Raw genomic sequence first — 13,610 nt, 5'->3', positions numbered from 1 at the left:
CGCTTAGACACCGAGGCAACATACAAGATTCAAAGTAAAGTAATGTACTGTTTACAACTACTGCATATAGAGGTTTCCAGCGATATCCACAATTGTGAATGTAATTACTATACTACAGGCATACCCCGGTTTAAGGACACTCACTTTAAGTACACTCGCGAGTAAGTACATCTCGCTCAATAGGCAAACGGCAGCTTACGCATGCGCCTGTCAGCACGTCCTGAACAGCAATACCCGCTCCCTACCTGTACCGAAGCTGTGCGCAAGCGGGGAGACTATAGAGCCTGTTACACATGCGTTATTTACATCAGTTATGCACGTATATGACGATTGCAGTCCTGTACATGCATCGATAAGTGGGGAAAAGGTAGTGCTTCACTTTAAGTACATTTTCGCTTTACATACATGCTCCGGTCCCATTGCGTACGTTAATGCGGGGTATGCCTGTATATTCAATTGTTGCATCTAAAAATGTCTTACTCTCCCATTACGGTCAGAACCTATACCTACCCCCCCTCTCCCACCACCCCCTACTAACCCCCCTCCCCCTCCCTTCTACTCCCCCCGTTCCCCCCCAACCCCCACTCCCCATCCCTCCCTTCTCCCCCCAACCACCCCCTGTCCCCGCGTCCATTTGCCCCCCCCCCCTCCCCCTGCCCCTCCCCCTGTCCCTTCTGGATCAAAATACTGTAAGTACGGATATAGGATAAGTAATTAGCCACCATTATGTATGTGGGAGGTGTGTGTGTGACAGATAGACTGTGTGTGTGTGTGGGAGAGAGAGAAAGTGAGAGAGTGAGAGAGACTGTGTGTGTACGCTAGAGGGAGAGAGAGGCCGTGTATGTGTGAGACAGAGACAGACTGTGTGTGTGTGTGTGTGTATGTGTGTGTGTGTGTGTGTGTGTGTGTGTGTGTGTGTGTGTGTGTGTGTGTGTGTGTGTGTGTGTGTGTGTGTGTGTGTGTGTGTGTGTGTAAGAGAGAGAGTGAGAGAGACTGTGGGGGCTCAATGGGTTTGCGTTCTGATGTTTAAAAAAAGCACGTCCGTTAAAAAGTGAGGCCGGGGATGCGATTCACTAAGGCCTGAAGGCCATTTTTTAATGTACGTGCTCAAAACACCCACAGCGTACGTGTTGCTTTTTTCCCCCCTGCTAGCGTTCTTAAACTTCACATACGCTAGCTGATAGAGAAAAAAGCCGCATGTAACATTTGCATGGAGATTTGCCATCTCCATGCAAGGCTGTTACAGGCGATCGTACACTAATTAAAATCATTTTAATAATAGTGTACATGAGCAGGGGGTCTCCGGAGCTGAACCGCATTGGTTTCAGGTCCGAGGACCCCCTACTTCAGGAGATACAGGCCCCGTTATGGGGTGCTGGTATCCCCTGCAGCATTTAAATGTCCCGGTCACGTGACGCGGAAGCTTGAAACTGCAGGGGATACCGGCACCCCATAAAGGTGCCTGTATCTCGGGAAGCAGGGGGTCCCCGGACATAAAACCAACGCGGGTCAGCTCTGGAGACCCCCTGCACATCTACACTATGAAACACATGTATATTAAAAAAAGATTTAACAAACATCAATACATGACCCCCCCCCCTCCACCCAAACCCATACAGTACAGTAATGTGCAAAATAACTATTATCCAGATGTGGATAATAGATTATTTTCCCATTATTAAACACTGCATTAGCATACCTAAATAAAGTAAATAAAAACAGTAGCCAGCTAATCCAATGAATACAAGCAATAACAACATCAACAATTAATTAATCAATTAAACCATTAACCAATGAAACCAATTAATTCCTAAACCAACTCAAAACGAATAGTAACACTAACCAATCAAACCAATGAATTACTACAACATTAATGAATGTAAACATTAAAAGACAAAGAAATACATTCAAACAATATCTGAAAAAAACATAAAACGCATTAGCTAACATAATATAACATTAACTACAAACGAACACCAATCGCAAACATTTTATTAGCATTAAGCAGGAAAAAAACAAACAATTACATCCACATAAGAAATTGAAATTAAAACAACCAACAGCAATACCAAGCCACAAATGCCCCCCAAATATTGTCATAATAATGTATTCATCTGTACCCTAAAGTGGTACAGATTAAAATATTATCAGTCAATGTGCCTCCCCCAAAAAATCAACAAACACATCCAATTCATTAATGTTGTAGTAATTCATTGGTTTGATTGGTTAGTGTTACTATTCATTTAGAGTTGGTTTAGGAATTGTTTTGATTGGTTAATGGTTTAATTAATTCATTGTTGATGTTGTTATAGCTTGTATTCATTGGATTAGCTGGCTACTGTTTTTATTTAGTGAAGTATGTTTTTTGGAATTAGATTTTATTATTGTGTATCTGGTGCATTAATGTATTGTAATTAGGGTGCCCATTGAGTGCTATAGAGGCTTATCATGACCATATTATTATATGGGTATGATGTACCACTATACTACTCAATGGGTACAGGGTGGGTATAGTCAGTTCAGGGTGGGTACTTAGGCCTGCCGGGTTTGTATCGGGGCAGGGTGGGTTAACCCCTTAATGACTATAGCGGTTAGTAACCGCTAAGGTGATTAAAGGGTTAGGGGCCATTAGAATGTCTTTATTATGTATATACTGTATGCTTTCTTTCAACGGAGGACAGAGGGACCTGCTGTTGTGGTAAGTATAACTGTATATTATTTACTTTATTTATGTATGCTAATGCAGTGTTTAATAATGGGCAAATAATCTATTATCCATATCTGGATAATAGTTATTTTGCACATTATTGTACTGTATGGGTTAGGGGGGTGTATTTAGTTAGAAATAATGTTTAGTATTTTTGTAGGCACAACATTGGTACCGCAAGCCCACGGGGACCCCGGGACGGCAACGGGGTCAGCCGGCAACACCCGCGCGACCCCCGGCCTCCCTTGGGGACCCCCGCGGGGTCAGCCGGGGACACCCGCCGGCCTGTTGTATGGGTGTTGCGCATGCAAAAATGTAAAGCAAGAAATTTTTCAAAGTCCAGCTTTTTTTGCGTCTACCTTGAGCGTACGCTAAGTTTACGTAGCTTAGTGCATCCTGCTTAAGGGCAGAATTTAACGCAAACAGGGTAACGAACGAGCAAAGTTGGACTTAGAAACATTTCCTGAAAAAAGTCAGTTTTAGAGCGCAAAGTGCCTGTTTGCGTGGCTTAGTGCATCGTGTTCAGCGCAACATCACGTTCTAAGAGCACTTGCGCTCTAAAAACGACTTAACGGAGCTTAGTGCATGATCCCCTGTGTGTGTAAGATAGAGGGAGAGAGAGGCCATGTATGTGTGACAGAGACAGACACTGTGTGTGTTAGGCTGCGTCCATAGAAGGACAATCAGCGCTGAGCCGTGTGGACGCTCCGTGATGAGCCCGTCATCCTCAATGAGGATGTCTTGAGAGGGGGCTCCCGCGAGCGTCCGCAGGCGTGCCGAGGCGCAGGGATTTTCAGCCGACAGCAGAACCTGTTTCTGAGCGCGCTGTCAGCTGAAAACTCCAATCAGAGCGAAGCAGCGTCAACGTCACAGCGCCGTGACGTTGACATCGACGCTTCGCGGGCTATTGGCCCAGTGACGTCAGTGCCCCGCCTCCCGATAGCGCACGCTGGCTCCTGATTGCGCAGATGAGCCTCAGCGTCAGTGCGGAGGAGCGCGGCTCCCCCCTCTATGGATGCAGCCTAAAAAAGAGAGCGAGACAAACCGCATGTGTGAGAGAGACAGACAGGGTTGCCACCTTCTACTGAAGGATAACCCAGAGATAACATTTTTATATTTAGCGCTTACCTTCAGCAGCGGCGGCTCCCGGCATCTCCCCCTACAACTCCTATCACTATGGCTGCGCGGTGGCAAATGGTGCCGCGTTGCCATGACAACGGGACGTGACGTCATGCGTGACAAGTTGCCATGACAATGGGACGCCTTATGGCGCCGAGGCGTCATGGCAACGTGGCACCACTTGATGTCACATAGCTTCCGGTTGTCATGGCAATCGGCGCGACGTGCTGCTGTGGTGTCACATAGCGTTCCCGTTGTCATGGCAATGCGGCACCATTAGATGCTGCACAGCCATATTGACAGGAGTTGCAGGGGGAGTTGCTGGGAGACGCCGCTGCCACCGCACGCCGCCACCCGGAGGTTTACAAGGTAAACCCGTAGCCCGGAGATACGTGGCCAAAACTCGTAGTCTCTGGGTCAAACCCAGAGTGGTGGCAACCCTGGAGACAGACTGTGTGTGTGAGAGAGAGGGAGAGAACGCGTGTGTGAGGAAGAGACAGACTGTGTGTTAGAGGGAGAGACCGCGTGTGTGTGTGTGAGACAGACTGTGTGTGTGTGAGAGAGAGACAGAACGTGTGAATGGGAGAGACTGTGGGTGTATCTGTGTATGTGAGAGGAGACAGACTGTGTGTGTGCGCAGAGTGTGTGAAAGAGAGAGAGAGGCTGTGTGTGAGAAAGAGAGTGTGTGTGTGGGGGAGAGAGTGTATGTGAGAGAGACAGACCATGTCTGTGTGTGTGAGAGAGGGAGAGAAGCCGTGTGTGTGTATGTGAGAGTGAGAGAGACCGTGTGAGAGACAGACAGACAGACAGAGACCGTTTGTGTGTGGGAGGGAGAGAGTGTGTGTGTGTGAGTGTTTATGTAACTTGTATCAGAAGTAGAGGGGGGAGCTGACACCTTCATGTCCTACCCAAACTGCCTGCTGTTTCCTTCTGTTAGAAATGTAAGAGTATAAAACCAGTGAGATAAGAAGCAGAGCGGGACAGGCACAGTCCCTGTGTGACTGATTGCTGCACGGATACCGCGAGTGGCGTGAGAGCTGGGTTACACTGTGCCAGGGAAGCACAGGGAGCCGGGGACTGGGGGTGTGTTTGGGTGGAGACCTATGACAAGCCCTTGGCTGCTTCCTGCTGCCAAACCTCCATTCCAGGATGGGATACAGACAGCTTGCTCCTGGGACTGCAGATCACGCAGAGTACAACAGCAGCATCTTCATCATGGGAACTATGGGCAAGAAGAAGGAACCCCAGTAAGTGCACTCTCCCTAATGTCCCCCCCTGCCAGATAATGAAAGCGGCTCCGTGCATGGGACACACCTCTATTATTTTACTAGTACTCATTCCGCATTAATTGTGCAATACCAAATACAGCTTCTGCCACTCTGGGATGGCATATGGAGACCCTGTCATGTACTGTATGTTTTGTGGGATTTGATACTTTTATGGGCTGTGGCAGATTTACACGTTTTTGGTCAAAACACAGAAATATGAAAGTGAGAGAATTGAGGGCTTTCTGTAGCACTTTATATGCCATGCAGAAATAAGGGCGTGATGATGGATTGTAGGATTTTATGCAGCAGTAAATAAAAAAGGTGTAAAATGTGCTCTGGTTTTCTGTATCAGCACAGTTATAGAAACCATGAAGTTTTATATGACTCTGTATTGCATGTGATCCCAAGCTGTGTGTACAATTTATTGGTCACACATTAAACCTAATACATGATGTAGGAGAGGTGTCTGTGTGTAATGTTTGGGATTGGGGTAAGGTGGGGGGGTTATTATTTTCCATTTGCTGTACAGATTCTTATCTCTGAATCGCTGACCCCTCACTGTTTTCTGATCAATTCCTGTCATGCCTGGATGTTGTATCTTTGAAGTTCCACTAGAGTAATGTTATCAGGAAGCAGATATCTCAGAGTAACCCATCTCCTGCAGCGCCAATGCCCAGGCTTTTCAGAGACGTGTTTACTTTTGGAATTGAGAGATAAGTAGGGAGGATGATGAATTGCTCATTGTAAAAGAGCAACAAGTGGTAATTCCTGTATATGTTGCTGCTCTAATCATGTGTACAGCACAACTGAGCAGTTTGCAGACTTCTCTGTTTGTGTTGAGGTTGTGTTGGAAACCAGATGTAATAGGATTGAATTGCCAATGTTTAGTAATGGGTATCCAGTGCTGATAAGCGCCACCTACAGATGGTTATACATATGACGTAAATTGTTCCAAGGGGCAGCCTAACACCAGGTTCTGATTCCCTCCAGTATCTCGCTAGATTGGACCTCCAGTTCATATATTGGTGCTGACCTTTAGTCTGCTACCTAACTGATGATTGAGACTGTAGTGTGCTTGCAAATAATTCTGGGTTTGTGGATACCCCATTGTATGTATGTGTGTGTGTGTATATGTATGTATGTATAAATATATAATCTATATAATATATATATAATCACCAACAGTGTATGCAGCACGTTACAAAAGAGAAAATACAGTACCGGGAATTATAATACTATAAGTGCGACAAACAAGATCAGACAATAGGAAATGAAATCCCTGCCCCAGAGAGCTTACAATTGGAAGTATTCTGATCCCACCCTATTTCCTGCATGGAATGCACTGTCCCTGTCATTTAGGATCTCAGCGGGTTCTAGCAGACGAAGGAAACAGACATAAGTCACTGTGATGATTCTCACACTATTTGTATAAATAAATATATAAATATATATATATATATATATATATATACTGTATATATATATATATACATATATCAGAAATTGCTTGACCTGAAGAAGAGAGGATAACTCTCGAAAGCTTGTCCTATGACATAAATGACATAAGTCACTGTGATGATTCTCACACTATTTGTATAAATAAATATATAAATATATATATATATATATATATATATATATATTTATATATTTATTTATACAAATAGTGTGAGAATCATCACAGTGACTTATGTCTGTTTCCTTCGTCTGCTAGAACCCGCTGAGATCCTAAATGACAGGGACAGTGCATTCCATGCAGGAAATAGGGTGGGATCAGAATATGTGGTGGGATATAGGGTGGGATCAGAATCATGTGTATATATATATATACATGAATAACACCTTTATTGGATAGATGCTTCTAGTTCATTGAAGTACGGACTTGAATGGTCCTGGGAATTGCATTTTTACACATCATTTTGGTAATAAAGTCACTATTTGTACTCAGTGTGCAATTTTTAGTGTTTTTATAATGCCCCCTGCACCTTGCTGATCATACTCTGCAATCCACTGACTAACCTTGTAGCACTCACTCACTTTACTGCTCAGAGATCACTACTGCCCGTAATATTCTGTGACTGGGTCAGCATTTTATCCATTACCTGTTATTCTAAATCAGGGGAGCGCAATCTTTTTTCCCTGCACCCCCCCCTGCCGGCTGTTCTCCCCTCTCCGCGCGCCCCCCGCCCTTATGTCGGTGTCATAACATCATGTTGCCATGGAAACGTGATGTCACATGACCTGACGCCGCGTTTCCATCGTGACGCATCTTCAGAAGGCGCCGGAGCCAAGGTAAGTGCAGTTTACAGAAGCCTTCGCCGCTTCCCCGGCACTTAATTCAAGTGCCTTCGGTAAGTACGCTGGGCCTCTGTAAACCCCGCGCCCCCTGCAGACAATCTCGCGCGCCCCCCCAGTTTGTGCACCGCTGCTCTAAATAATGCCGTTGGAGACTCAATTTTTGTTCTTCAGAATCACATATCCCAAAATATGTCTGACTTGAAATAATTCCTCACACAACACGGTGCCATAAATACAGCTAAATAAATCCTGCCAATAATTATTGCATGGGTTAAAAGGAATAGTGTCACTGTTTGATTTATGATAAGGAAACCACGTTTTCTTTTCCCTGTTCCCTTAGTCTAAATTGCTGTCTACCTGCAACAGCCCAAGATGTCTCCCCTAGTTTTATGTGACAGTGTGGGGGGTAGTTTTGTACCTGTAAGGCATTTCCTGCAAAATAAGAAGTAATTTGGTCCGCCTAGTCTGCCCATGTTACTACTTATTGTGCATTGTCAGACCTGATTTGGTCCTATTATATTTAGAAAGACTTTATGTCCATCCCAATTCCTTTATTGTATTAGCCTCAACTATTCCTGTTGGGAGGATCCACCACACTGCCAGATCCTTCCTGTCCCAACAGCTAACAATCTAATTTGGTTCCTGTAGTATTCCTGATGCTTAGAAAGCTAACAACCATACTTGAGCACCTGCAAACGCCTTTCTAATTTGCCACCTCTAAGTGATTTTGTTTTAGGAGCATGTTGGATGACACTATTTGCGGCCTTTACTTCTGGTCACCAGAAACAAGAAACTGGGCTTTGCCAGGACTTTGCTGCAGGTAGTTTTTGCTCTTGCATCTCGCAGCCAATGTGATGCAAAATAAGGGTTTCTTTTCACTGGAATATATGATGTACGAGGTGTGTTTCCAGGCACAACCTTCTGTTTGAGAGGTTACAGCGCAGTGAATGCCAAGTCTGGCCCAAGCCACTCAGTGGATTTGCTGGGCTGGTGTGAGTAGGTGAGGTTGGTTTTGTTTGTTGATCTAATTAGTGAGTAAGGTCCTGCAGACTTTGTTTTCCCCTCACTTCCTGTGTGATTCATTTCTTCAGCTCACAATCTGCAAGGAAGTGATACTCCACCAGTTACCGGTTCCTGCATGCTGCGATATGTTTTATTGGGCTGTTGTGGAAATAATGTGTAAATGGTTCTTGAAGATGATATTGTAAGAGCTCAGAGATAACTTCCAGCCTTTGATTTTCGATCCCTCTGACACTGAAGTCTTCCACATGCCCCACATCTTCCAGCGTTCCAAATGTATTCTTGAATATAAACACATGAGCTGTCACCTGTAGGTTCTCTGAGAGAGAAGGAGATAGAAAATAAACATCAAGCCGCTGACCAAGTTTTGTGTTTCAAAGAGGACAACAAGGAACTTGTGCAAACCGTGGCAAGCCTATCAGGCAAACAGAGATCTCAAAGAAAGAATGGGGTGATATATGGGAGGTGGTCTCAAATACATCTTTGTGCACCACAATTTGATAAAAATATATGTAAAATCATCTTTTGATGGAATATATGGCCAATGAGACTCCACGTGACATTGCTTGAGTCCTCTATCTAATGTTGTAGAAGATGCAGGTCACGTGGAGATCTCAAACACATTTGGTGGTCATGTCCAAGTATGAAAACCCTTTGGGAAAAGGTTAGAGATTTAATTGAGCAGGCTGTAGACCTAAAGATATCATAGGACCCTGTTATGGTTTTAGCACAACCATTAGAAAACATGAATTTCTCATATACGGCAAGATGTTAAATAGTGGTTTTCTGGAAACATCATCAAGCCCCATCCATATGTTCTTTAATGTAAATTTTTTTTTGAGAAACTCAACCTTCTTGTCTCACTTGACAACTACATTTAATACAATATAGCTACTCTGGTTTATCGATTCATTGTTAACACTCCACAAACGTATGCACCTACCACTTTTCCCAATAGGAAAATACTTAAAGCTGCAGTTCAGTCAATATCCTGCATGTGTGGGTTTTTTTAATAAATCAGTTCTGTAGTAAGAAAAAATACCTTTAGCATTTTCTGTTTTAAAAACAACAACTTTGAAAGACCAATTTTCTTGTATTCTATTTTAACAGCCATTTACTAAGGCACTGCCCCTTCATGTCCTGTCACAAGCCCTGGCACACCCCTTTGTCAGCCCTGCCCTCCCTCTAGCACATGTCAGTGCAGTAGTGCTCATGAATATTCATGAGCTTCCACTGACTGACAAGCAGAATATAAACAAATGCCAGCTTTTAATATGTCACCAAATTTCGACCTATCAATACATGGAGAACGAATTGACTGGCAGCTATACAGTTCTTTAGGTAATTAGAGATTGCACACATAAAACTATTGAAGTAAAAAAATAAATGTAAAAAAAAAAAAAAAGACTGAACTGCAGCTTTAATACCAATTTGATCTTGGATGTAATTGTTGGCTTTGTGTTTATTCACAATCCCTCTCCCCTTTTCGTTTTTTCACACGTTCCCCCTTCCACATTCCCTTTACTTCCCACCCACCTCAGTTTAGAGATTGTTAAAGATGTGATACTGTTTGTTTCTGTAATTGCACAAAAAAATCTTAAAATAAAGAGTTTAATAAAAAGGTTAAGGGCAGGTTTATTACATTAGGCCCATATTTACTAAGAGGTGCTATGCCTTTCAGATGAACCTCTTAGTAAATATATGGACCTATATGTCTTTATGTTTCAAATACACAAATCTATGGATTCTCCCATTCAGCTCTTTCAAGGTTATCTTTGCTGTTTCTTGTATACCTTCATTTTTAGCATGGTCCAACATGCCACCCCCACAATAATTAATCCAAAATACCCTATTTGTCTGTTTTTAATACGATGATTATATGCAGAATAGAGAAGAACACATGATTCCTATTGATGTTTTAATCTGAAAGCAGAGAATCTCTCAACATGTAAAGTTGTATGGGCTTGTACCAAAAAAAGCTTTCGAACATTTCGACATGAAATAAACTGCTAACAGAGAGTGACTTGTTTATCTCATTTGAAAAGTGGAAGGATGAAAAGGAGACTGGGAGTTGCAGTTGAGAAGGAGAGGTGGGATTGGGGTGTTATCTTGTCCCTCCCTTCCTGGGGTGCAACCCTCTCATGTCTGTGCTTTCTCCAATTATGCTGCTGTAACAGCCGCCAGGATGCTAAGCCCAGCTTTTTCTCTCTTCCGCAGTAGACTTCCTCATGGATGTACCACTATCCCCAGACTCGCTCTGGAGCTAAAGCAGATCATCCACTGTGCCTCCCATCCCAGACTGCCCCCCGTCACTCCCTTCCAGGTTATGATGCCTCTGGGACAGTTCTCCAAAGGAGCCATCATGGACGACCTCATACAGATGTGTATTCAATGTTTTGGTGAGTTCCAAAATCCTTGCGCTGTTTATCACCTGAGGGCATCAGGGACTTTTGAGGGGTTTGGTCAACTATAACTGTGGTCTTTTGTACCTTAAACAAAGAAACAATGATTTTTATCTAGACTAAAATAAACCAAACTCCTTTTTTTAATAGAGAACTACATTAGAATAGGTATTTTCCCCTCTCTGCCAGTATCCAAACCCATTCCTAATCACTATAGTAAGTTTCTTGGGGTTCCCTAAAAAAAAGGTGCTTGAGCAAGACTAAAAATGTTAGAATTTGGTTCACTCACACACATAGCTCTGACAAACTATTTGTAAGATGATTTAGAGGTTTACAATGAAAAGCAAGTTCCTCAAAACATGGACAGTTACCAACCAAACGTCAGCTGGATAAGCATGTGGAGTCGGTGCTGAATTGAAGTGAAATAAGTTGAACTCTGCGCAGTTGATGCAAATATAAGATAAAAAAGAGACTCACAGAGGGGTTATATGTGCATCATGTAACTGAGTGTAACTCCTCCTATTAACACTCCCCAAATCACAAGCTTACATTGACACAAAGAGATACAATAGAGAAATTACACAATTTGCATCAGTTTTGCTCCAAATTATCATTGATGCATCACCCTTCTGATTTGCAGTTGATTTGAAAGTAATTAATTTAGTAAGTTTGCGGTGCAAAATTATGTGTCTAAGGCCGCGTCCTTGGTGGGTGCGTGCACGACCGTGTGCGTGGCTTCAGGCGTGCCTCTAGCTGGAGCGATTTGTGCCGTCTATGTGGACGTGACGGGGGGGGCCTGTGAGAGGACCTGTAAAGCGGTCGCACGCTTTATGGCAGGCCTCATAGAGGTACGGCATTTTGATCGCACCGCCCGCACCGTCGCGCTCACCATGGATTCGGCCTGAGTATGCAGCATGTTTTACTTCTCTCAGTTATTTTCTTTAGGGTGTGTTTTAATGCTATCAAATAGTCTAATTTATTTTAGGGTGCATTGTTATTTGGTGTACTAAGAATAATACGTTTTTTTCCGTTGCTTTGTTTACTTTCTCTATAAACTGGCTTAGTGCTGTGGCAAGAGGTTTATCTGGTTAAGGATATACTGCAGTGTGAAATGGATTCATTTGCTCAGGTGTTTTGATGTACTGAGTGTGTAGAGCTGTGAGATGTGCTAAGTTTACATAAACTGCTTGACTGTGTGTGAAATAACAGCTTATTTTTAGACAAACTGTGAGATTTGATGGATTGATCCATTTCAACCATGATACAGGAGCTAAAGCTGAGCAGCAGAGAGCAAGGCTCAATTCAGCAAATGAAAGGTGGGCGGTAAAGACATGGAGCCTGCCTCCATGCGGGAGGACAGAAGAACACATGCCATACATGGCACCCCTAAAACCCTCTGTAGGAAATGATTTGCTGTTAAACTCGCACAGGTACTGTAGCTGAAACATCCAATGCTAGAAAAGCTGCTGAGCTGGGGTAAAGGAGGGGTGTTCTGTAGGTACAGAGCCTGCACAGAGCTTGCTGAGAAGTGCAGCCCCATACGCATGGAGACAAAATGTCACAGATACAGTACACAGTCTGAATCTGAAGTGAGAAGTTCCAGTTGAGCTCAATCAATGTTGTTACATCAGGACACTTTGTTGCTTTGCCTTTTAACAAGTTAACCATTTTACTGCTCAGAAAAGGGAGTAACTATCAAACCACCATACATCATTATCTCTACAAATTTTTTTTTTTAATTAGCCAAATAATAAGTAAACGTACCTCTGAGACTACAAACAGGGAGAAGGTAAAAAAGTGTTGTGCTAAAGGTAGTACAGGCTTCTGAAGTGGAAGGTCAGAGCTTATAGACCAATGCCATTTTTTTGTGACACTGAGCATGTCACATTATCTAATTGTGAGGTTGTATGTTCCGTCCTCTACACTCCACTAAGAGAAGTGTCCAATGACCTACTCACAGCTAAATCTAAGGGTCACTTCTCACTACTACGTCTACTGTATCTCTCTGCTGCCTTAGATACGGTTGATCACAACCCCTTCTCCTGAACATTCTCCACTCCATTGGCCTCTGTGATGAGCCTTCTCCTGGTTCAAGTCCTACCAATCCAACCGCTCCTTTATCCTTTAGTGTTGCCTTTTCTGGTGTCTCCTCCTCTTCACTCCCTCTTTCTGTTGGGGTCCCACATGGCTCTGTCGTTGGCCTCTGCTCTTCTGCTCTTCTCACTCTACACCTCTTCTCTTGGTGAACTAATACAATCATTTGTTTTTCAGCATCATCTTCATGCTGTTGACACCCCAATTTCTCTCTCCTCCCCTAACCTCTCCACCTATCTCCTGTCCTGTGTCTCCAATTATCTCTCTGCAATCTCCTCCTGGATGTCTCACCGCTACCTAAAGCTAAACAAGTCCAAAACAGAATTAATATTCTTTCCTCCTTCCATTGCCGTTGCTTCACCCACACTTTCCTTCACTCTCAATAACACCACAATTTCATCAACACCTCAAAATTGATGAGAGCAAAGGAGCACTGCTGGTAAGAGAAGCCACAAGAAAAAATTCTTATAGAAAAAATAAAGGGCACAACTCCATGACTAAAACTGAGGGTAGTTTATTCCATGAATACACAGAGACAGAAACACAGCCCACGCACCAACGCGTTTCGTCTCTGTGTATTCATGGAATAAACTACCCTCAGTTTTAGTCATGGAGTTGTGCCCTTTATTTTTTCTATAAGAATTTTTCTTGTGGATTCTCTTACCAGCAGTGCTCCTTTGCTCTCATCAATTTTGTTATATA

The 13,610-nt window shown here is 43.3% G+C and overlaps 1 protein-coding gene across 5 annotated transcripts in view; it reads left to right on the top strand.

The window, feature by feature from the left end:
- The window catches only part of RASGRP1 (RAS guanyl releasing protein 1), a 231,385-nt gene that overhangs the window by 164,844 nt on the left and 52,931 nt on the right, over positions 1 to 13,610 (top strand). The window contains exons 1-2 of one of the 5 annotated variants that reach the window (XM_075613239.1): positions 4,460 to 5,073; positions 10,630 to 10,811. In XM_075613239.1, the coding sequence (XP_075469354.1) occupies positions 4,976 to 5,073; positions 10,630 to 10,811 (280 nt within the window). In that variant the 5' untranslated portion in view covers positions 4,460 to 4,975. Of the gene's footprint in view, positions 1 to 4,459; positions 5,074 to 10,629; positions 10,812 to 13,610 lie in introns of those variants that run through there. The other 4 variants (XM_075613236.1, XM_075613235.1, XM_075613238.1 and 1 more) reach the window with 4 other exon arrangements.

Source organism: Ascaphus truei, chromosome 9, assembly GCF_040206685.1.
Source record: "Ascaphus truei isolate aAscTru1 chromosome 9, aAscTru1.hap1, whole genome shotgun sequence".
NCBI classification, from domain to species: Eukaryota; Metazoa; Chordata; class Amphibia; order Anura; family Ascaphidae; genus Ascaphus; species Ascaphus truei.
The sequence above is the reverse complement of the archived record's forward strand: the minus strand, read 5'-3'. Positions and strand labels throughout refer to the sequence as shown.